The sequence below is a fragment of the Anarrhichthys ocellatus genome, unplaced genomic scaffold, assembly GCF_004355925.1.
Source record: "Anarrhichthys ocellatus isolate YVR2014 unplaced genomic scaffold, GSC_Weel_1.0 scaffold1, whole genome shotgun sequence".
Classification (NCBI taxonomy): domain Eukaryota; kingdom Metazoa; phylum Chordata; class Actinopteri; order Perciformes; family Anarhichadidae; genus Anarrhichthys; species Anarrhichthys ocellatus.
In genome coordinates this window covers 3642768-3667373 of record NW_022280031.1, presented here as the reverse complement: position 1 = coordinate 3667373, position 24606 = coordinate 3642768, and the positions used below count along the sequence as shown (strand labels likewise).

Sequence of the window (24606 nt, the reverse complement as noted above, 5' to 3'; positions counted from 1 at the left end):
TCTTTGTCATTGTTGAAGCTCTTCACTTCCGTCCAACGCGTGAGTCATACGGTTGTCAGTCAATGGATGATTTGATGTGGGTTTATTAAAGGGAGGCGTGTCTTTCCCTCTGACTCAATAATTGCTTCCTCCTGAAGACAGACAGGATCAGCATCTGCTGTGAAGAATAGAGGAGGAGGTGAGGAAGGGAGGGTAGGTTGCCTGTTTTTAGAAGCATGCCAGCTGCCACAGTCTGACCCTCGGGGGTGTCTGTCTTCCTCAACACAGGTTAGGAGCTGCCCCATGCAGCCACATGCCCAGTCAAGGGACCTGACTGTCTCCAGTCATAGTCTTTTTCACGTTTACCACCACAAACATTTAAAGCATCTTTGCTAAGTAAGTGAGGTTCGGCTTGTGCTTCCAGCTGCATTATCTTTGTAAATTACTCTGTTTTCAATCTTTTAGGTCCATTTTGCCATTTTATATCTTTTATAAAAGTGTACCATCATCTCTGAAATCATACAAGCACCTGAAGTTTTAAATGTGGCAAGATGAAACATATGCTTTCCAATACGTGACATGGGTAACACTCTGCTTTAAACTTTAATTATTTGTCAACAACCAGCCTATAATATCTCCTGAAGTCATATTTTATATTACTGTGTTCTACTAAATTGTGATTCATTATCTGTTTATGCAGCAGCCGTCACTTATGTGTACCCACAGAAGGAGTTATAGTACATTAATAAATTAATAAGAGCTTATATCTGCATACAGCTGATAGTGTGTAAAGTGTCGCTGTTGCTTGTTTCTCTCCAAATTAAAAAAAGAAAGATCATTTAGATTTTTGCCAGCCTCTTTTGTTAGATGTAATGGAAACACTGGCAAAGCTCATGACCCTGAACATCACTTAACCGGAGCAGCCTTCACATTACTGTTATCACTGGACCAAATTTTCCAGCAGTCACTGATGAGTTGCAGATGAAGGCAGTACCTCTGCAGTTTCCAGCTGCTCATTAAGGCTGCTTGACAGTGTATCACTATTTCAATTATTTTTAGTGCCGCCGGCCCAAGGGCAGCCGCGTGGGTGAGAGGAAGGAGGGAGAAACAGGAGACAGAGGGGGATGAAGAAAGGGAAATGGGTAAAAAGAAAATTAACACATTTATTATTTCAGGAAGGAGGAGGGTTTTCAAGTGTTGTATTAGCTGCATTAAAACATATAGGCCTCTATTCTGAACTCCTTTAAATGACCTTATTTTGCCATTGCAACATTAATCAAGCTGGAGTCTATTTAAGCTGTAACAAGACACTGACATATTATCACCTTTATATAGCGAAGTTGTTTGCAAACAGTTGCCTATTACACATCAAGCAAATACAGAGCAACATTAGCATTCATTTGGACTCCTGTTTCTGTCCGCCTATATAGATCCTCAATTCACGGCCCAATCAGCTCTTTGCTCTCCACCGACTCCTGAGGGAAATATCTGGTTCCTAAGCTGCTAAATGCTCCACAATGTTCACCAGCTAGTTGCTAACTTTGTTTGTCTTCCGTCTGTTGCTGGACAGACAGTGTGCAGTTGGTTTTTAGGGGTTCCTTATCCGATGCAACTGTCCAAGGACAGAAGATGTGGTATGTTGTACAGATTGTAAAGCCCTCTGAGGCAAATTTGTGATTAAAACATGATTAAAACAATCATACAGCCTAAAGTTAGAATATTTTGTGTGAGAAATTACTTAGGACTGTTTGCTAGCTGAGCTATAATAAAACAACAAAAACTGCTGAACATGCATTTTTGCACCGAATGAGGACTGTTGATTTGGTCCATCTCTTAAGAAGTTATTTCTTCATGCATTGATAGACAGTTAACGCTTTAATACAGTTTCACAAAGTTTTTCTCTGGGGATCCACTAATCTATAAATCACGAGAGTTTGTGCGTTATTGGAAAATTCTGCACATGTCGAATGCTTTATAAGTAAGATCAAATACAGACAGAGTTAACATGCTATCTCATTGTTTCCATTTCCTCTCATCAGTTAAACAAACAGAATGTTCACCAGCCTATCATATTAGATTTAATGTTATAAGTAGGCTGCAATTATCAAAACAATACGAACATGCAGGCTCCCTCATGTGACTTAAAGGTCTACTGCAAATACAAATGTGAAATAAAAGACTATATAAAATATTCTTCAAATTTATTTGGCGACCTCAATGAAATCTCCTGCGACCCACGTGTGGGTCCCGACCCAGTCTTTGGGAATAGCTGCTTTCATACATAAATGTATCTTTCATAAATACAGGCTTGTTAAAATTGTTTTAAAATGTGATCCTACCTTTAACGACGTCCTCTGATCTACTATCTATGATAAACTATGTGTTGTAGATGCGATACAGATCAGTATGAGTTCATATGATTTGTGGAAAGAAAAGTGGAGAGGAAACCCATGTAGAGAGATCAGTAAAACTCCACTCAGAAACATGCCAGTCTTATCTGGGCAGGTTCCGAACCACTGAACCACGAGGATTTCAAGTCATCGACACAAGCTGAAAAGCTGGCGAAGAGGCCTGCAGTTTATCGTGTATCCCAGATTTGGCACAATGTGTTCTAAACACAAGGTGATAGACATGTGAAAGTGCTGTACTCACACCAGATATATTGCATTTTATCTGGATAGATGACTGAGTTTGTGCTCTTGAGACACAGGCTTTGCGTCACTCTGGTGGCCTTACAGGAAAATCCACATTGCATTACTCCACGCAAGTGACAATACCAGTCATCACCATTATCGTACATTGGTTATAGCCCTTATGATGACAGGCTAGTACTGTGATATAGGGCTGGGCTCTGGGTTGGACTGAAGACCCCCAACTTTGTTAAAAACTCTCTGAACCTAAAAGGAAGAATGTCCTTATGTGTTTTTAGATCCTCGGTGTGTGTGTGTGTGTGTGTGTACCTAATCTGAACATCCAGATTTAACTCTGTCTCTTTTATGGAGCTTAATACAATCATTATCAGTGTTTGTTATCCTTAAATAAGTGCAAACTCTACCTGTGTCTGATATCAACTTGCCTCCCAAGGGAGAGATCAGTTGTATCCAAGCCTGGTCTAAATCTGTCAACGTGTAAACACAGACGCCCCCAGCTGCAAACCCTCCGACTGTCTCCAGTGTGATGAATGATAACCTACACGCTCCTCCTGACTGACAGCAGGCTTGCGTGTGAAGCTGCAGGCTGCCTCATAACTATACACCTATGAAACCTGGGGAAGGGGGTGGTGTTAGAGGCCTCCCTTAAATTGCAAAACACCTGTATCTGACTCACACAGAGTTAATCACACACCTTCACGGTGCAGCAGAACAGCCTGCACTGTTCCACACTGATGGAAGAGAGAGAGAGAACAATGAGACGGACTCTGTTTGATCTATGTTAGACCTTTCATTTATTTTAAAGTAGCATGTATTAAAATCATTCAATTATTCTTATTCTTATTAGGTGTTTACTGACACACTATACAACATTTCTCTCTACATCAATTTGTACCTTCTATGCTGCACATTTCTATTGCCACTGTACCTTTGCTGTAAAGTAGGACTCACTGGATTGATGTGGCAGAGGATTAGTCTATGAGCAAAAGACTCGGGGCGGCATCTAGACATCCATTAGCAGCTGCGTGGGATATACTGTACTGACTGTGAAATCCAAAGAGAGATGCATTTATATCAATTTAAACCAGGTGCATACTGCTGTATGGCTGGTGTTGGTCAGTGTGTGGGGGAGAGCACAGTCTGACCCACCAGCTATTGCTCACCACCAGACCTTGCTTTAGCAGAGAGAGTGTGTGTGTGTGTGTGTGTGTGTGGAGAGAGAGAAATAGAGATTGAGAGAGAGTTGAGTGGACAAAACAGGAGAAGGGAGGAGCTACTCTTCATATCTAAAAGATCTCAAACTGCATATGTTTACATTTGGTTGGCAGCAACAAGATTGAGACCGTTATGAAAAGAACGATGTGCACTCGGCAAACATTGTGTATGTGCAGATGAGCGAGACAGACGTGAAATGTGAAGTTTTATTAGGGTAAAGTGGATGGTATAAATCGGGTACACCTTTAGTGTACAGTATGTGTGTGTGAGCAAGAGAAAAACTGTAAAGAGGAGATGTGTGTGTGTGTGTGTGTGTGTGTGTGTGTGTGTGTGTGTGTGTGTGTGTGTGGAGGAGTGTGTGTTGTGAGGGTAAAGTGGATGGTTGACTCCACTGGAATGCGGCGCTGACTCAGTCCGTCTGTCAGCCACGACCATGTTCGCTCTGTGGACTTATTCACACTCTGCGACCCTTTCAAGGGGGCGGCCTGTTGCCTCATGTTGGATTTCCGGCAGCAACTCTTGGAATTTCAGGGAACAGAACTCCAGGAAGCTCTGGGATATGGCTATGTTTGGGTTCAGGCTTTACTGTGCTTTTGTAGATAAAACATGTCTGATGTTTTTTATTTAATTTGAGTCATTTATAGGTTTAAAGGTAGAGTAATATGATAGGCATAAAAGGTAAAAAATAGTATTTCAGCTTTAAAGTTTCTATCAGAAATGTTGACTTCATTCACAGGCTGATAATGATCACTGATCTATAACTGATCAGAGACCAGTGCAATGAGCTCAACTGATCAGCACTTTTAAAAAATCAAACTGGCGGACTCAAGTTCTCACGCTGCAAAGGTGCTGTCTTTGATTCCCCTATAGTATTTAAAAACATGATAACATGTCCTGCAGTGGCCCAATGTGTAAGAAAACATGATGAAGTGCCCTCTAGGGTGCACTTCCAGTGGAAAAAATGCTATGCAATGCCATATAAAATGCGCTACTTGCTAGACAATTTTCGGCATGCTGTCTTATAGGAAGCATCCTAAAGAGACATAATACACAAGTGGAGAGATGATTTGATTCAGACTGTGAAGGTACAATCTTAGTGACCTATATTGCTCGTGACTGGCAACTTTTAGTCTAGCGCCACCAACAGGTCTGTTTCCACTTGTCCAACACTTAAGTGACCAAATTCCTCTCAGCCTCAGTTCTTTATTAATGGTAACATGGCACGCTAATATGCTAATGTTATTGCGGTACACTAGCATGTTAAATGATGCTAACATGGAAAACATGCTTAATGCTGACATGCTAACTGTGTGTCACTATGGTCACATTATTTCAACAAGCCAAATGAACACGTGAGCATGTTTTCATCTATTTAATGATTTCCCTTTTTTGGTGTGTGTGACCAGCTTTATCGCCTCATGCGGCTGCTAGCGTTGAAATTTTGTCTTTTTTAGAGCTTTGATTAATTTCAAACACAATTTTTAAACACAAAGTCAAAGCTCGACTGTTAGCCAAAACTTAAATCCTGCACATGTTTTTACTAAAATCAGTTGGTTATCCAACAGAACCCTCACAGTGCTGTTTGTATTCTCTGTAGCAATCAGACATGTCTCATGTCAGTTTCTTGGCCTCCCACGCTCATATGTCACACCCTCTCCAGACAGACAGAGATCTGCTGTGTGTGTGTCTCGTCCTCTGTGGGCTCCTCATCAGATTGCTTCTCCCTTTCCAGATGATGGCCAGGGCAGAAAACAAGACCAGGACAGGTCATCTTGTGATTACCTGGGTCTCCTCTCCCTCACTGGGTTCAGACAAGTATCATTTCTGATGCTTTCTGTGTATTCAGTTAAAGTTTTGCTGTTGGGGAAATTTGTTGGATTTGCATGCAATTTGGCATGAATTGCTTCTGGACATGGACACAAAAAGTTGTAGGCAGTGGTGTAATGTATGTAACTATAACACTTACTCAAGTACTGTATTGAAGTACACGTTAGAGAGACTTTAAATAAGTATTTCTACTGCCTGCTTCTCTATACTTTACATTCAATATACATTTGCTCCACTGCATTTATGTAGCAGCTGTTGTTACTATAACTCAACAGATTTCTGTAAGATTTGACATGCAGGACATGTGACGGTTTTATATAATGTGATGCTTTGCTATTGATTCATTCGATTCTTCTGCTGATTTGCTGATATTAGGTTGTTTTTTCATTGATGCTGCTGTTATTTGAATGGAGTTTTTTATAGTGTAGTATTAACATTTTTATTTACATAAAAGATCTGATTCTGTAGCTAATTTAAGAAGAAAAAATCAAATTATCTCTGATGCTGGTTAACAATATGCAGTATTCCTGCACTCTATATGAAAATAGCTTCTGCCTTTGGGGGATCTCTATGGCTGGGTTTTTTTAAATGCCAAACTGTGTTGAATTTCTCACATAGTGCTCTACTGACTCTCTTCACTTCCGCTGGTGTGCTCAAGTGTCAAGTACACAGAGCCTAAATCAACCAGATAGACTTAAAATATGTCTATTTGCAATTGATCCTGAAGGATCAGTGTCCACCCCCGAGCAAACAGCAGTTTCTCATAGCACTCGCCTCGCAGCCAACCAGGACTGTTGAAAGTATGTATGGAGACAACCACATTAATCACACTCCCGTACAACATGTCCTTTTAAAGCTCTATATTTCAAATACAACCTGTGTGTGTGTGTGTGTGTGTGTGTGTGTGTGTGTGTGTGTCCCTCTATCTGTCACCAGTGCAGAACTCTCTTGCAATGCCTCTCCTCGAACAGAATGCAGTTTGTGGCATGAAAGACAAACAATCCATGCACACACGCCACACAAACACACATGCGCACACACACACTTCCACACTACTTGAACCCTGGGGCAGAATGCCAAAGAGCTGGAGGAATGTGACCTGGTGACCTTGGCTTGCAGACTTCCACATGGAGACCGGACACTAGGATGGTGTGCATCGGAAGAGGAGGCTAGAATAGCTCCGGTGTCCGGTAACGGGAGACTGACTCTGTTTGTAAACTGTAGCCATATGACACACTGAGAGCCTGAAGTGCACATGTATATGCACAGATCCACAGGTGATGGAAACACATGTCCAGAGATTAGGAGGTGGGCGATGATGGGCAACATGCAAGGGGGGTGCTAGCTTTGAGATTTGGTACATTTCTCCTGTACAACACTGGGTTAAAACCTTGCAGAAACACATTTTTCTACTTTCATAAATCCTGACTTTCCTGTTTGACTTTCAAGTTTTTTTCTTTTTCTTTAAATACGTCCTTAGAACAGAGAGAGGCCAAGTTTGACTTACTCGATAGTACTTCAATCTACAAATCTCTCAGTATAAAATAAAATTTAAAGTATTCCAGCAAGAGAAATAAATCCTACATGTGGGTGGACATAGAATCAGCGATGCACGTGTATGCACGTTCAGATTACCAAATGCAATTTTCGCATTTGTTTCTGCACACATTTACTTGCATTGCCTGCCACACAACAATCTCCATGTCAAACGGTTGCTCAATATGCTGACCTGTTTTTTTTCTCTGCTTCAGTGAGTGCATGCAGTGGGGATCCAAGTCATGCATCAAAGATGGTGAAGATAAGAGTGTACCACAGCTGCTAGAAATATATGTGACACTTTTTATAAACCTCATACCGGTAGGTGTATTGTCAGAGCATCGCAGCAACATGCAGCCTTCCTTTCTCAGATGTCTGTTGATATAAAAGGTTAGTGGCCACATCATCGTTTTAGTTAAATACTTTTACTGATTCCACAATCTGCATGTTTTCACTTAATCTTATTCGTTTAACGAAATAGACAGAAAATGTGTTTTCTGTAAATCTTTTTTCTTTTACTCTTCTGCACAGAAAGGACAGGGGTAAACCCCACCCCTTGTGCTCAGAGGGAGGACAGAGATACAAGTGACAGATCAGGTCCAACCAGTCACAGATGACAAACCCTCAGTGTTGCCCCACCATTATCTGACAAACACTTGAGCCCTCTGCAAGAGTCTTTCTTTGAATAAGTTTGATTTCTTGCTAATGCAACCAACGTTTTTGAATTTCTGTCATTATTTTGTAGATTAGTTTCAGCTGATTCATTTTTAAAGATATGTGGAACTAATAAAAGGCTCTGTAACATCATACTTTGTTGCTAAGCACATTTATATTCATATTGTCAGCATAGTAGTATCAAATTCACTGTTCCAGTGTGTGACAAATGGTTTCATCTGATTCCCCACTTAACACTTGCTCATAAAGTACCTGACTACTCTGACTGAGGAGACAGTCAGCTTTTAAAGTCTTAGGAGGCTGTCTCCAGACCTGTGTGTAGTTTTGTGTGTGTACCCTATCAGTCTTGCTGAGCACACAGGTGCAGATCCTACCTGAGGCAGACGGTCTGGTGCCAATGGGTTGTAAAACAATCAGACAGAGGTAATATAACCCTCTGCCTATCAAATAGCTAACAGAGCAGGAAAGGAACAGGGTGTTGATCCAGAACCAAACAGTGTACAGCCCCCACACCTCCCCAGGATGATCTGTTTTAGTCGCTCTTCATCACTGTCACTCCAGAAACAGACTCCAGCCTTCCTTCACGCCGAGTAGAGCTACCAATCATACACACAGCCCTGAAAGTGACCATGTTATTTTGAAATGTACCTATTGGAAAGGTCTTATTTAAGACAAAGCAGCACTGTAAGAGTATATCAGCAGCTGAAAGAGACTGTATACTTTACTACCGAAAGCAAGCAAGCCCAGTGTAATGTATTTGCTGGGATTGATAGACTATAGTCTGATCCATTTCTATTCTCATATGTTTAGCAGAAGCAAAGCAAATCAAGCTGTGCCCGGCGCTAACACCATGGCATCTATTCAGGTCAACTATTGAGAGATGCCACTATCACTAGGGCAACAAGTAAAACAAACAATGTGTGGGTTTTGAATGTGTATGAAACACTAGACTCAAGTCAGTCAGCCACACAAAATGCAGCAGAGGTCTGCGCCCAGTTCAAGCTGTACTTTCAACCACGTCCTGCCTTTATGAGACAGTGTGGGTGGTGGGAGTTTAAAATCCGTCAGACCTTTTTTATCCCGTGTTTACCACAATGGGGAGCTCTGTAAACACATTGGTTTGCCACAACATTATTCCAACAAGCCAGCATGCTTGGATCCAGAACACACTGAGGTCTCTCCAACTAGGAGCTGATTGTACTCCGAGATGAGCTGGCTCCTAACTGTTTAACATTTCCCAGACTTTTGGTAACATTGTGGCTCGGAACAATGACAGGTCGTGACAACTTGGACAAGATGGAGAAGTCTTTGAACATTTTCAAACAGCTGTTTAAAATCCAAATATGTAATACCTCTTACCCTCCAGTGCTGTACGGTGCTCGTCCAGTTCTTCATTTAACTTTAGTTTTCTGCATCCGGCCTAGAGCTGGCACCTGCTCTTAATTCAATATAATGGAGACAAACACAACTTGGCCCCTGTTGAGTAATCGACTCATACACAGCGTGCAATCCAGGAAAGTTTTACATTTTGTGTCACACAAAAGAACTGTACTGTTGTGTAGTAACTCCAGAATCGGATAACTAAGTATCTAACAAATGGTGACAAGACCTGAAGCATTCGTTAAGTGTTTGCACTAAGTGCAATTTGCCCCAGAGGGCTTAGTGGGATGACAGGAATGTTTTTTTTTTCCTTCTTCTTCCGTAGTTTGAGAAGATTTCAACACATCCAATCAGAAATCACCCTAAAGCCCTGGGAGAGCTGGTAAGAACAGATTTATACACATCACATGTGTGTGTGCCCCAATAAGAGTGCACACTAACCATTCTAGATGTCGTAATCACAGGCTCTTATCTAAGTGTCCATAGGAGGGAGGGTTTTATCAGCTTGGCTACACAAGCCGGAGAGAAACAGAGTGTTCACAAAGTGACTCGGGACACATGAAAACAGGAAAGAGAGGCCAGGTGCTAAAACAAAACATCAGGTGTTATATACGATCATAACAACTCACATTGATAGCTAACATGGGACAGGAACAATAAATACTCTCAGAAAGGAGATTGCACCACAGCTCATTTGCATAAAGTCCTCCCAAATGTCTTACTTTGGCATGGGAAGGAAAGCGATATCTCTTTCTGATTTTCTCTGACCACCACACAGAAATGATTGACCCTGTTAGAGCTGATTAGAGATTGCAGAAAAAGAGCAATAACAAGCACAATGTGTCAACAGTGTATATGGCTACTGTTCAAACAAAGCACAAAACAAACAAATGATGGTCTTTTAGATGTAGAAAAGAAGTGATCAGACACACAGAAGTATAAAGTGTTGCAGAGCTCAGTTATTCACTGCTGAAGCATGCTACACACCCTTACTGTGTGACATGGCGTGCATGACTACAAGCTCTGACATTGTGTGCTCTCTGCAGGGTTGTATGTCATGATTTGGATAATTGTGTGTCCGCTCTAATCAGTCACTGGTCACTGTGGCTCCAGTCGTGAAAGCTGCTGTCAGTGGTTTGGATGCTCTGCTCTGCTCCTTCTCAGGGGCCAGGCAGCACATCCTGCAGAGGAGTCCCAGTGTAATGTCCCTGTCCCAGAGCCGTGTGCCAACCAAACCGCATGAGTCAAGCATCTGCGGTAAGTGTGGGTGGCTTCTCTCCTGTGACTACTCTCTGACCCATCTTTCTTAAACTCTCTCACACCCTTCCCTCTTAAACCCCCTCTTTTCCATGTGAATCATCAAGTCGATTTTTAGGAATGTTTAGCCTCAGAAATGCTCTCTTCAATTCCTGACAAAGATCTGAGCAATATCACCAATACTACACTGGCTTTGGAACAACATGACACAGCTCTGTTTGCCGAGCTCTAGCCATTTCACATGAGAGATCTGTATTACGTCACATAGACACGTGCCTATGCCAACACAAAAGGCCAGAAGACAGCAGGGAGTGGTGCTCTTGTATAAGTAAGGTGTTCGGTGCAGGCCAGCATGTCCTTCAGACCGAAGTCTGTCCCATTAAAAAAAACATTCTTCCCCTGTGTGTCTACTGTTCTTCTGAGTAACAGGCAACCGGGGACTAGGCAAACACATCTAGGGTTGCGTCTGCTTCTTCTCACACAGAGTGCCAACAACATGCTGACATACTCCCATGAAGTGCTGCCTGTGCTCTGAGCTCTGCTGACGCTATATGTCCCACTCTTACGCTCGCAATGACACAAGGTGCATGTGGACATACTGCATGTGCATCATAAACTCAAACTCATCATATTTCATTTTCAAGGACACCCATTCCCATTAGCTTAGTTTCCTACGTCAGGGGAAAAGCCAGAGGAAGCAGAGCTGTTGTTGTCGGCTGGGTGCTTCCTGCCCTGATAGAGGTTCAAGTAGAGATATCCCTGAAAGGAGCTGTTGGAACAGGGGAGAGAAGAGCTGGGTGTTTTGGACCTCTTTCAATGGCTTACAATCTTATCTGGCCTGAGTTTGGTATGCATCCACTAGTTAGAGCTGGGCACAGTTTGAGAGAATGTGTTAGAGCCTCCCCTGCTTCCCCTCTCCATTACAAATAGGAAACAATTTGCAGAGCTGCAGATAGCCCTTCATCAGTGGACTTTAATGTAAAAACACCTTTACATTCTGACTTTCATCATGCTTTCTCACCACACAGAGATCAGACATTTCTAAATAGTTTGTTTTTTCTGAAAGATATCACAGGGATTTTTGTGGTGTTCGCAGCATTCCCGACAGTATTTCAAAGGAGCTACTTTCAGCATTTTAATGAGCATGAAGTTAATTAGTGTGTCCCGATGTGAACACTTTGCAAACTCACTTCAAAAAAGATTGCAGCTATGCCGGATAAACTCAAAGCACTCACTGTGTAGCAGCATGTTGTTAAATATAAACAACAGGAGTTTATAATATACCATCGCGTTCAACAAAGTAACTGTAACTCTACTCTCTTACTCTGGTCATGGCCAAGTAGGTGTGACTGCTTTTGCCATCATTGTTTTTTTCTGAAGCCCTTCAACGTGACAAACTGCCATTGTGTTCTCTTGGCGACGTCTGCTGCATTTCAAGATGCTTACTTTCGGTTAGAACTATATATACGTATAATCTGAGTAAACATTCAAAGACAGGCCTCTTCCTCGTCTGTGTGGTCTGTCTATCACACTGTGATTGACACACTCTCTCTTGTTTATGACACGATGGTGGCCTGAGAGGCTCAATCTGTGGGAAAACACATTCATATGCCTGTTTGTGGTGGGACTAATGTATACATTAGGCTCCTCATCCTGTCTGACGATAAGGGTTACGGAAATGGATATGATTAAATAATCAAAGGAGGAGCAGATGTGTCGAGACTATCATCGGTAGTCAGGATAGCCAAGCTTATCCTTGTCAAGGAAACAGGATTGGTAATTGGATGGCCGGATATAGTCGCCTCCAAATGAAGGACACAGATACTGATGTCTCAGACGTCGCAGACACACATGCTCATGGAAACTTACCCACGCTTTCATCTGAGGCTTTGTGCTCAAGTGTATTCAGGGCAGAGTTATTCCAGGTTATTATGGCAGCATTTTAATTAAGGCTAATTATCAGGGCGGATTAATTCAAAGAGCAATGTTTTCTATTGTCCGATGTATTATATGGTTAATCTCCCTAAAAATTCACAGTGGAAACCTAACATGAGCTGTTTATTTACAATACTTTCTCTCTGTTCTGCGAGAGTAGTATTGGTTAATGCTGTACAAACGGGATGTCATACGTTCTATTTTTGTAAAACTAGAGAAATCGTTCCTTTCTTTAATTCTTTTGAAAATGTCTCCTGAAGACAGACACGTTCGGGGCCTGGTTCGGTGTACGAGAGATAACATGAAAGGCTCTTTAACGCAAGCAGAGTGTCACAATGTGTCTTAACCACTTCGACATGAGCCCCTATTTAAAGCCAGTCCTTCAACAAAGGCAGTCTGAGGTCAGAAGCGCACGTATATGAGTGTGATATCTCTTAGAGAAGTGTAAAATGACACTATTTTCCTGTGCAGTGGATATCTCACAATGCTTGTCAGTAAAGGGTAATCGGGGAAGGCTCCAAATGAAGGAGTAATTATGTGAGGGGGCTTTACAGTAAATATAGTTCCAGAGAGAGATTTGTGGCTAGAGGGTGTTAAGTATAGACTAGTGCTCTCAAAGTGTTCTGAAAATGAAAATGTTTGCCTTAAGCATGTACATGTGCGCGCCTGTCTGTACATCTGTCTGTGTGTAAACTCAAGTATGTGTAAGCGTCTGTATGTGCACAGATTTTTTTCACGAGTCAATATGAGGTTACGTGCACGTCTGTGTAAACAGCAAAGTCTATTTTTTCACTTGACGAGGAAGTAACAAGCACATTGTGCCCTGTGAGTTCGGTGCACACCTCCCACACGCCTTCAGGCTCCAGAGGCCCTTGTAGTGTTTGGTCTGGGGCGGCTCCCTGGCTGATTTACTTCCTACTGGGGACCACAGCGGTGCGGTGAGGAGAGTGTCAGCAGGGTTTGCCAGAAGGCAAAAAGAAGGCAAGGATAAACTGAGACGTATGGTAAATGCACAAGGCATAACAACAGTTCATTCTACATTTCATCGCCTCTTCAAACAGAAGCGGTCTGTCTTAGTGACCCCACTGTTTTAGAAACGGTTAGTTCACTGAACACACAGTAGACCTACAGAACAAAGCATGACTATGTTTGAGAAGCTAAATCACAATTACTCTGTTCCACGAGTAATGTAATACTCTTAACATTTGTATATTTTTACCCCAGCATACAAATTTATGTAGTTTGCTTTACAATTGCATACAACATTACATATTAATAAACTGAAAACTTGCACAACCCACCTACACACTGAGCCAATATTCATCCATTCAAATTCTTCTATTGTACTTGCTGTACTTTACTGTTTTCATCCTGTTTCCTTTTTCAAATTCTTATTTTAATTATTGGTATTCATTGCATTCTTTTTTTTTTTTTAAATCTCAGCCATAAGGGTTTTCCACCCTGAATTTCACTACATACTGTTTGTGTAAACAAACCTTGAATATCCTTCAATCCTTGAATATATTTAGGTTTTTCTTTCACCTTTTTGTATATTGTTTATTTTAACATGAAACATTAAAACAATGAAAAGGAATAGTTCTGTATAGTATGCATGAATACCTCTAAGGGACCTTTAATAAACACATTGATGCAGCTGTGACTGCCCAGAATTCAGTGTTCTCCGAAATAACACCATGGGTTAGTGTGACTTTGCATCAATGATGTTGTGGTGCTAATTAGATGACAGTTTAATTAATCATTAGCTTCCACTGTGAAACCCCAAGGCTGTAATAGTCCTCGTACCCTGAAAATTGAGTTGAGGACAGGACTGCATTCCCGCCCACGCATGGTTCTCCCTTGAAGCGCCACATTTTGCCCCAAACATATGCGTCTGCACAGCCAATCTGCTCATAAGAGATGGAAAATGAGAGCTGGACCTCATCTGCATTCTCCTGATCCAGTAGGCTTGCTCGTTAAGAGGCTTGTGTGAGCGGTGATCCAGAGCGTTTCTGTTGTGAGGAATTAATGTGGCTCCTGCCCAGCGTCAGATCAGGTAGTCTGGCTGACTTCATCAGGGCCCCTAAATCCATGTGTGAATGGAACAAAAGGCCCTCTAACAAAGCGGATACTCTGCCCTGAATGACTCAGGGCCTGTCATCAGACCCTACTGCATGACATTATTCATACACACACACACACCGACACACACATACACAAATGGGGAAACGGGACTCGTTCAGTTCACTGACTGTAGCTCATCTGTGGACTGTATCCTTCATTACACATGTGTTTGTCTAGCCCTGTGGCTACTGATTTATACCTTTCTGCATTAGAGGTGTCCCCTTTTGAGGGCAAGCCTGGTGATCTTCTTGGTGGACAACATCTGAAATCTCTATCAGCGGACCCGGGGGCCTTGGGTCCTGCTGTGTGCTGAGTATCTAATATCCCCCATGAGTGAGGCTGAGCCAGGAAATCAGTTGTTACCTAAGATTAACAGATTGCTACATTAAGCAAAACCTAAACCTTCTCCTCTGCAGGCTGACATCAAAAACAACGGAAACCTGGGATACTCATCAATCAAATACCAGAAACTCCTGTTTTGGACGTTTGAAATACAATACAGGCATTACATTGCGGGAAACAGGCTCTTCACTAGACCCTTTAGGATTCAATGATGCAGCCAGCACAGAAGATGAAAATGTAGGCAACAGAAAGCTGATGTTCTGTGCACTGAACATTAGCTGTGAGGCCCGGAAAGGAGCTGGTTTCCATCTGCGTCAGTCAATCCTGTAGAGCTCCGGTGGTGCAGCCTGTGAGCAGAGTTGGCTCTGAACCAGCAGCTGGAGAACCAGCGTGACGTTCTCCATCACACCACAGCTGTCGTTTTCACAGCTTCTCCCCGAACACCAGACACAAATGAGAGCGTTTGTGTGGGTGTCTGTGCCAGGGATTATGTGTGACTGTGAGTGTATGTTCCCATTCTTTTTACTACTGCCCGTAATCCAAAAAAGAAGAATTGGTACAGTATGTTAGCATTACTGATATTCAGCCATCATAATCACGAGCATGACTTTGATTCAGCCTCAGTCATAGGATGAGCGCGCCAATAACTCCCCCGGTCTAAGTCTGAAATGATCCTCGGGTCATGGAGACTAAACACACCCTGTCATCATCAAGGAGGCGGTGTGGCTCGCTCCACCCATTACTAACAGCAGGCTGTGGCGGCACTTGAACCACTCAACAAAACAATGTCGAGGAGTGATGCAATGATGACTCGTCGTTGCTGCTTTTGATTATGTTACTCTCCAGAATTGAAAATACATGTGTGTGAGGCAAGCTACTCATAATTTACCCTCCATTTCCCAGAAGTCTTTGTACCAATACAGGAAGTGATTAATAACTGAAGCAGCTGCAGGATTCTCAGGAGTTCGGTATGGTTACCAAGTAGAAGTGCTTTAATATGGTCGTATTTACATAGTGGAGAGAGATGACAGTCCGTTGCCTGGGGATTTGTGTATTGTTTCCACGGTAAGAGCCAAGTGTGTGTGGGTCTGCCAGACGAAACCACGATCCAGAACTAATACACGGCGATGTGTCAGCGTAAGTCTCAACTGTATTGCCCTAAACTTCACAGGCTGGAAGCTCAGCTCACCAAAGTTGTCATATAGAACTAAAAAGTAAAACCTACCCATGAGTTATTGGTGCATTTCCCTGTGGGTATTTAAGAAGTGTTTGACATTATTGGTGCTTACAACAGTTTATTTGTTAGCACTTGTCAAGAGTCACTAATTCTTTTACAATCAAGAAATACATAAAAATAAGTCAGGTCAAATCAATTCACCCCAACTATGAACAAATCCATATTTCCTTTACTTCCTTAGCTGTGCACATACTTTTAACTTTATTTGTCATAGTTTTGAGACATAATTTCTGCCACAAGGTAAATATAATGGAAGTGAATGTGATTATTTTCCCAAAAGCTTTGAAAATGTGCTTCCAAAGGAATAGTGTGACTTGATCAATACCACAGAGGTATAATATAATAGGCTTTATGCAGATTTCTACTTCACCCCGGATTTTAACATAGGGTAATTCGTAAAGGTGTCAACATCGGCCACAATTCTCATGTCTAAAGGGAGGAAGTTGAAGACTTTGCTTACAATAATCTCTCAATTTAACAGAGGGACAGCTAGTTTATCACCTATTCACTGGAATCTTTGACAGACTCACAGGCTTTACGTCACCTTACTACAACACTGACCCTTCTGCTGCTGTGTTTATATCAGCGTGAACTTTGGACGTAGGCTAATTATGCACGTAATTTAATTACCTCTGCAGGCAGAAGCAATCAATGCTGTGACCTCCATAGTCAATAAATCATTTACACTGATAATACGCTGTTGTTGTTTTTTTCATTTCTATCTAAACTCTTCCCTTCATGTTGTTGAGGGATTCCTAATAAGCTGAGGGACTGAAGCGTCACGCCGTAAGTATACAATTGTTCTGAAGTGTGAGCCACAAAGGGAAATTCCTTTCTGTTCCAAGTGCAGCTGAATGTGAGACGAGCTGAAGGTGTAACTTTTTCGGGGGTTGGAGGATGCTGGATATGGTGGATAAATTTCAGCATGAGTCATGAAGCAGAACCAAAGAAAAGGCAGTGTAACTTTTCCTGAGAAGGACATCCACTTTGGCACGATTTCTTTCATCTGACATCTCAAACTGTCATCAGAGCTGCTTATAGCTGTGGATGCTTATCTCCCTCCCTGACTTTTTTATTTTTTTCCCCTCCCTGACTAACTTTATAAGGAACTTCCTGTGAGTGATGACATCACGATGTGGCTCACAAGCAGGGAGGGGAGGGGAAGGGGGGAAGGGGGGGAGGGGAGGGGAGGGGGGCTGAAGTGGGAGTAGAGACTGTGAAGCCTATTTATCCCACTGAGTGTGTCTGTTTGGTGAAACATGGAAAGAGTTTTACCAACAGATTCAGAGATGTGAAGCAGAAATAAACATAAGCAGACGCTTTATTGAACTGGATTTGATTACATTTCATTCCTCCCACAATATGTAGCGCCATAGGTGAGTATTTCCTGCACCATCCATCACATCAAACGTGTAAATCATTTACAAAACTCTGATGCTCATATTATTCACATCCACACTTATCACCTAGCAAAAACCCCTTCCTCGGCTGGTCAACTGGCCAAGGGAATCCCAAAAATGTGTCTGAAATTATAAAGGGGGATTAGCAGTGGCCTGGTCCATGTAGGGGCCAAATATGTCACGATAAGCCTTTTGGCTTTGAGGGGCCCCCGTGCCCAAGCTGTAAAGGATTTACGAACTCAGGCACAAGAACACTCTGTTCTCTCTCTGCACCCACCTCTGCTTTCTGCCACTATTGATTCAACATATGAGTTGTTTGTAGCCATTGTATCGCTGTGTTTGGTTAGCGTGCATGTCAGTGTTGGGTTTGTATAGCTCGGTTAGATTTGATGACATAGTTAATACAACACCACTTAAGATCTAAGTAGGCTAAGTGACTGAAAATAGAGGGTGTGCGACTGAGGGGTGGCGCATGCAAGATTATTCACATATTAGCCGAAACAGAAACAAAGAGAATTCAGTTGACATCAACCCTGTAGCCTGGGTTATCTAATTACACTGGGTTTAAGTGAACATCATGGCAGGTAAACAGGTCCAGCCAAAATAATCTGAATCTGAATCTGATAAGTGAGCTGCTAAACAATCTGGGCTCCATTCAGCTATCAGCTGTGCAGATAACGGTGTTTCTGTCTGTGTTGCTTTTCCCGTTGTCTGTGTTATCTGCCCTGGAGCCATCCCCATTACTGCCTCTGTCTCCCTGCAGATCCATGAAGTTTGACGTTTGACTGCAGCACGTATGCTTGCTGTTTGTTAAACCACACAGGAGACACATTTGAAGTACAACATAGGTCAAGACATGAACAGTTTTTTAAAGGCCAAACTACCAGGATGATGTGGCATCTTATAATTATCACTTTACACTGCTGCAAAGCAGAGTATACAATTATGAATAAACATCACTCCACTGCATCAACCAATCCCCATTGAGCTGTAGCCAAATCGCAGAGCAACTGCATGTCCAACAGTCTAATTGTTGAGGTGTTTACTGTATCCTGCATGTCCCCCACTGCAGCACTTTATCAGCTGACTGTATCCTTATGTTCACACATGCTCTGTCCTCTAATTAAAGGCAGACTTTGATCACATCAAGTTAACGTAATGCTTAAATTAGACCTGCGTTTATGTCCCATATAGCCTACACTCAGCCTGTAGCCTACTGCCGCACGTACGCTGCAGAGAGACGTGGTGAAAATGAAGACTGCGCCTTTAAGGGCAAGTGTTCCGGGCGGAGCCAGCGCGCTTATAAAATATCGCTCACTACAATACTAGACTTATATAAAAGTGTCACAGTATAGCCGGAGCGCCACCTATTCGCTGGCGTGCTGTCTCTGGTGCAATCGGACCATTACAGACTCAAACAAACCAAAGAAACCGAGGAGCTATTTTTCACCAAAGAGGAGTCTAGGAGCGAGTCGGCGGAGGAAAACTGTAACAGTTATTTAGGTGAGTTCAGAAAGAGCTTTGAAATGTCTGGTGTTGGCTGCTGTAAGTAGGAGCCCGTGTCTATTGTTTTGTATGTTGGTGCCAGCGCGACAGACACCTCTGTTGGATGCAACATTGAGGTTAGGCTTATTCGTGTGTATTTTTGTTTGTTCGTTTATTTGTTTATGTGTATGTGTTCTTTCTAAGCCATTCAGAGGAGCGACTTGTCTTCAAGCCGACATTTCGAGGATTTAAAAAGATCTTGGATAAATGAGCAACAAATTGGGAACATATGTTACAACTTTCACTAAATATATAGACCGTGTCTGTCTTCTATGATGGATATAAAACGTTTGAGCCCTTCCATAACTTTAAATCGATTGCAAACTTATAACTGTTTTTATGTAGTCAACATTATCCATTTGTTTTTAAATCGTTTCCGCTTCCACTAAAGGGAAATGACAAACCACTCTATATCATCATTACCTGTCCTTGCCAGATAGCTGTCTTGTGGTGTGAGTCACCTCCTTGCTAGAGGGCTTTTAACCATTATTATCTCAATCCGGTAAAGTGAGGGGGTGTGCGCGCTGTTTGCTTGCCGCACAGGTAGAGCGGGTATGGTTGCTCGGAAACCGCTGCAGGGATGTCATGAGCGGGGTGTGAACTCTTTCTTTCAAGGTCTGTGTGACTACTGCAATCCTGAATCAAAGGCAAGCTATCTCCTACTGTCACTGCTAACCCCATTCGACCTCTTCCTTTCCGGCACCCATGGGCCCTATTTTATCTTCACACTCCCATTGAGCATGTCCACCTATTGTACAAACAGAAAGGCCAGACTCGACCATATAAAGACTCTCTCATTCTCTGGCCAAATGATCTGAATTAAGTGACTGGAAGTAAATTCCCTCTTAAGAGGGTCAATGCTCTGCACGGCACGTCATTTGTGTTATCCCGTTGCCTGTACATTCTCCTGTGGTTAACTGCCAGGATGAACTGTCTTTGCACCTGTTGCAAGAGGAAGCACAAGCCCCCGGGGTTCATTATCGGGGATCATGTTGCTTCCCATCCCCGCCAAACCGAATCGACGACCCTGGGCATAGGGATTGCATGCCTTGGTGGGCAGTTTGGCTCATGTTGGTGCCCCAGACTTCCTGTTGTTTTAGAGCTTTGTTTCTCACCAGTTGTCAGTGCAGCGCGTAAATATGGCTCATAGGAGACCAGGAAGGAGGGGGCCGTGTTCTTCTCAGTCATCACGTCAACATTATAAGGAGGACAGCGTGTCTCTGGGTGTGTGCACGCACCTCATTTGTGGTCTCTAGAAGAGATGACCACCAGGCTGACGGATGCACCTGTTTTGCTGCATTCTGAAAAATAGGACTTCTGATAGGGTGCTGAAGTCAAAGACAAACAAAGACGCCCACAGCTACCCGTGATACACTTGCTTGAAAATGTAAAGGCTCTGCATACTTTGATATAACACCTTCTAAACTCATGTCTCCAGGGATTGTGACACACTGAACAGGTTAATCCAGTGCGAGGTACAAATATTAGTTTAGATTTTACATACAAATTCTGACCCCAGAAATGTCAAAATCCTGCCAGGTCCCCCCCCCCCCTGAATATTGTACACATTGTTTACTCAGCCCTGACACATACTTGACATGACTCGAACATTCAGGTCATTTGACTTGACGAGTTCTTGCAACATCAGGTATATCTCTGGTAACTGGAGGAGCCCTTTCCTCTGCTGTTCAGGACAAGCGAGATTGCAGCACTGGAGCACGGCACAGTCAAGTTTAAAATAAACTGTAAACTTATTAAGAGCTGGAACAGCCTGTACAAATGGAAGTCTGAAAGTTGGTTTAATGGGTTGACACATAAGATTGAGTATTGTTGAAATCTAGCTTGTTGAATATAGCACTATATTTGAAATGTAAAGATCATTCAGTGACCTGGTGGAAAAATAGCAATTGTATTTGTTTATCAATATAAGGCACCAATTATTGTCACACAAAACTCTCTTAACTTGTATCCTTCAGGCCAGTTGTATAAATAAAGTAGACAAAAAAACCAATCTGCGCATTATACCGACATTCTTACATCAAGATCCTTCTCCGTCATTTTGGTCTGTCGACTACTTTTCTGCTTTCTTTGTACAATACTTTGACCAGAAAGTTATGAACGACCGAGTCCTCTGTCCTCTTGGTGTGTTGTGACAGAGTCCTATAATCTTGCCAAAGTGAGCTTTAATCATTCCTCTGTCACAGAAGATTGTAGTCTAGTCTTGATAGAGGGAAACAAATGACAAAGCACAAGGCCATGACTAAATATTTGGTTTGGTGGGCAGCAGAAAGGGTGTAGATTTGGGTAATTTGCTCTCTGTTCCAATATCAGGACTGTATTTATTTTTTAGCTTCAGTAGAGGATGTGGGCTCTGCTTACAAAGAGTGTTTTTCAATGTGCTACCCCATGTTCTGTTTCTCTTCATCTACTTTTGCGTTCACCCCCCTTTTTCCATCATTCATGGCTGTATCTTGGCTGTGTTACAGGTACACCAGAAGCAGGGGCAGCCAGCCGGGTGATCTGAGTGTTTCCTGACTTTGATGCGACCCGAGTGTGCCTGGAGCATGTCCACAGTGGGCCTGACTGCCCAGGAGATTTCTTTTCCCATAGAAAACCCCTTCCTGAGGGGCAGCTACTGTCACAGCATGGCTGGATCCAAACCCTCCTGGAGCCATCACCATGAGCTGGACAAGTGAGTGTTCAGGTGCCAAGACTAACAGGCCCTTAGGGGATGTTTTGTTGAAAATCTGCATGACGTGCTGCACTTTTATGATTCAGGTCAGTCTGAGATTTATTGTAAATAAGGATGATAAGTCCTTACTGGTACTCATTTTGTTTTTTTCTTCCTTTTTAAACAGCTTCTACTTCAGTATGAACACTGCACACTCAGATCACAGCTCTCGTGCTCATCATAAAGGGCCACCTCCACCGTCTCTAAATTATGAAAGTAAGTGCATGATCTGTCAACTGCACAGTGCAGGTCTTCTGAAATACACACGCGCTGCTTTGGATGTGCTGTTTCTTTGAATCATTTGCTACATGCATACTAGATTCTGCTCATGCATTCCTGCCTTGCATAGAGAAAGCTAGTAGTTCATGCAAGTGTTTTTTTACAGGAAGTTGAAGTAGTAAATTGTGATTGTCGTTAACCAACCGTTATAAGTTGATACTGCGTTATTAATGTAATCTTCCTTTTCCTCTCTTGACAGGACAGAAACACAGTCCTAGTTCACAGAGATTACCTCCAAAGAAATCCCGGCCCTCCCATCTCTCCTTGTTCTGCAGTGCCGAACCATCCTCCCCAAGTCCTGCTGATGACGACCAGGTGGTCCCCTCATTCCAGAGGCTCTCGGTGTACGAGTGCAGCAGTCCACCACAGACGCCAGACAGATGCTCCAAGCCTCTGCCCCCCATCCCTCCACAAACGGACATCTCCCCTGAGCAGGCTATGGACAAAGAGGTAGAATTTTTCACAAGTTCAGACGACAGCCGCTGCCTTGTGTCAGATCAGTGTCCCAAATCGTCTCCCTTTCGATATGGAGTCCCCAGTCGAAGGAGCTTCAGGGACTGTGGGCAAATTAACTATGCTTACTACGACGGCCCATTAGGACCGCAGAGCCAGAGACAGCCCAAGCAACAGCATCAGCATCAGCATCAGCAGCAGCAGCAGCAGCATCAGCATCAGGCACATCCTCCACAGGAAGTGCGGGAACAGTATGAGCTGCAGCGACAGGAACTACCGGAGCCAACGGTCTGTCAGAGACAGCAGCAGGACAAAGCTCAGAGGAGACTGCGACGCTCGCACTCTGGCCCAGCTGGATCCTTTAACAAGCCCTCACTGCTGCGCCTCACGTGCCACAAACGCCACACCCAAAGTATGGATAAGGCCGAGGTACCACCCCCTATCCCTCCACGAACAATCAAGACAGGAGACTACCGCCGCTGGTCAGCAGAGGTCTCGTCTGGGGCTTACAGCGATGAGGACAAACCACCCAAGGTGCCACCAAGGGAACCTTTGTCTAGAAGCAGCTCCCGCACTCCCAGCCCCAAGAGCCTCCCAACATACGTTAATGGGGTGATGCCCCCAACTCAAAGCTTTGCACCAGATCCTAAATACGTAAGCTGTCGTGGTTTACAGAGACAGAACAGTGAGGGCTCCCCCTGCATCCTCCCTGATATGGAGAACGGCAAGAAGGCCAGCACCACACATTACTATCTCCTGCCTCAGCGGCCCGCTTTCGTGGACTCGCCTTGTGTAGAGAGATTTCTTCGGGTCATGGAAAGCCCTGCAGCTCGCAATACAGATGTATCAGACTCGGACTGGGACTGTGACACCAGGAGGAAAGCACATGTGGATTTAGTTTGAAAAGTTTAAGTGGAAGTAGCAGAGGACTCTTTACATGAGCAAAAGCCACTTGAAAAAAATGGTGAAACTGGACGCTAACAACCCTCAAACTGCTGCTTTTACGTTTTTATTTTTTTAACCCCCTATGTATTCTGAACACACAGGGTATGTGTGCACTGTATTCAGTTACTGGTAATGCTAAGTAGCTATCACGGCTGAGATACTTAATGTAAAAACTGTATCTCTGACAATAGACTGTGGGAGAATTCCACATTGTAGAGCTTACTTTCTATATGATTTTGTTTTTTTACGGCATTCAATATTGTGCGGTTTTTGCTGATGTCGTGGTACAAGCGGGCCTTGAACCTCATGTGGTTCAGTGTTTTTCTGTGTCTTGAAGGTTGAGGATGTTTTGTGAGATGCATTGACGCTGCTTTTGTAAGGGACAAAAGGTCAGTAATTTAATCATGAATCACTTAATATATGAAGTCTCAATACAAGGCCAATTAATTTTTTAACAAAATGAAGGATATTAGCACACAAATCTCTTTTCTGTTTGCTATTGTACATCAACACTGATGTGGTTTCCCTACCTTGATGAAGTTTCAGTCTTACTCAGGCTACTATATCTGTGTAAATGAATGTTTTCCGTGTGTGTGTGTGTGTGTGTGTGTGTGTGTGTGTGTGTGTGTGTGTGTACATGGACGTGTGTGTGTACATGGACGTGTGTGTGTACATGGACGTGTGTGTGTACATGGACGTGTGTGTGTACATGGACGTGTGTGTGTACATGGACGTGTGTGTGTACATGGACGTGTGTGTGTACATGGACGTGTGTGTGTACATGGACGTGTGTGTGTGTACATGGACGTGTGTGTGTGGACATGGACGTGTGTGTGTGGACATGGACGTGTGTGTGTGGACATGGACGTGTGTGTGTGGACATGGACGTGTGGACATGGACGTGTGGACATGGACGTGTGGACATGGACGTGTGTGTGTGGACATGGACGTGTGGACATGGACGTGTATGGACGTGTGTGTGTGGACATGGACATGGACGTGTGTGTGTGGACATGGACGTGTGTGTGTGGACATGGACGTGTGTGTATGGACATGGACGTGTGTGTATGGACATGGACATGGACGTGCATACGTGCA

General features: G+C 43.2%; 1 protein-coding gene across 3 annotated transcripts; it reads left to right on the top strand.

The window, feature by feature from the left end:
* The first annotated feature begins 18906 nt into the window (after positions 1-18906).
* errfi1a (ERBB receptor feedback inhibitor 1a) lies at positions 18907-24136 on the top strand. 3 transcript variants are annotated; one of them, XM_031848815.1, is made up of 4 exons: positions 18907-19058; positions 21587-21792; positions 21959-22047; positions 22310-24136. In XM_031848815.1, exons 2-4 carry the CDS (start codon positions 21641-21643, stop codon positions 23464-23466), a joined length of 1398 nt encoding a protein of 465 aa, XP_031704675.1. In that variant the 5' UTR covers positions 18907-19058; positions 21587-21640; the 3' UTR covers positions 23467-24136. The 3 variants fall into 3 exon arrangements, with proteins under 3 accessions (XP_031704675.1, XP_031704682.1, XP_031704689.1); XM_031848822.1 differs by lacking the exon at positions 18907-19058 and having other exon boundaries at positions 20667-21792; XM_031848829.1 differs by lacking the exon at positions 18907-19058 and having other exon boundaries at positions 21790-21878.
* Positions 24137-24606: the final 470 nt, after the last annotated feature.

Excerpts from the sequence above, each read along its gene's own strand:
- errfi1a (XM_031848815.1), top strand. The coding sequence starts at position 21,641 with ATGCGACCCGAGTGTGCCTGGAGCATGTCCACAGTGGGCCTGACTGCC. Across the intron at positions 21,793-21,958 it reads CATCACCATGAGCTGGACAA|CTTCTACTTCAGTATGAACA; the intron begins GTGAGTGTTCAG and ends CTTTTTAAACAG. Across the intron at positions 22,048-22,309 it reads ACCGTCTCTAAATTATGAAA|GACAGAAACACAGTCCTAGT; the intron begins GTAAGTGCATGA and ends CTCTCTTGACAG.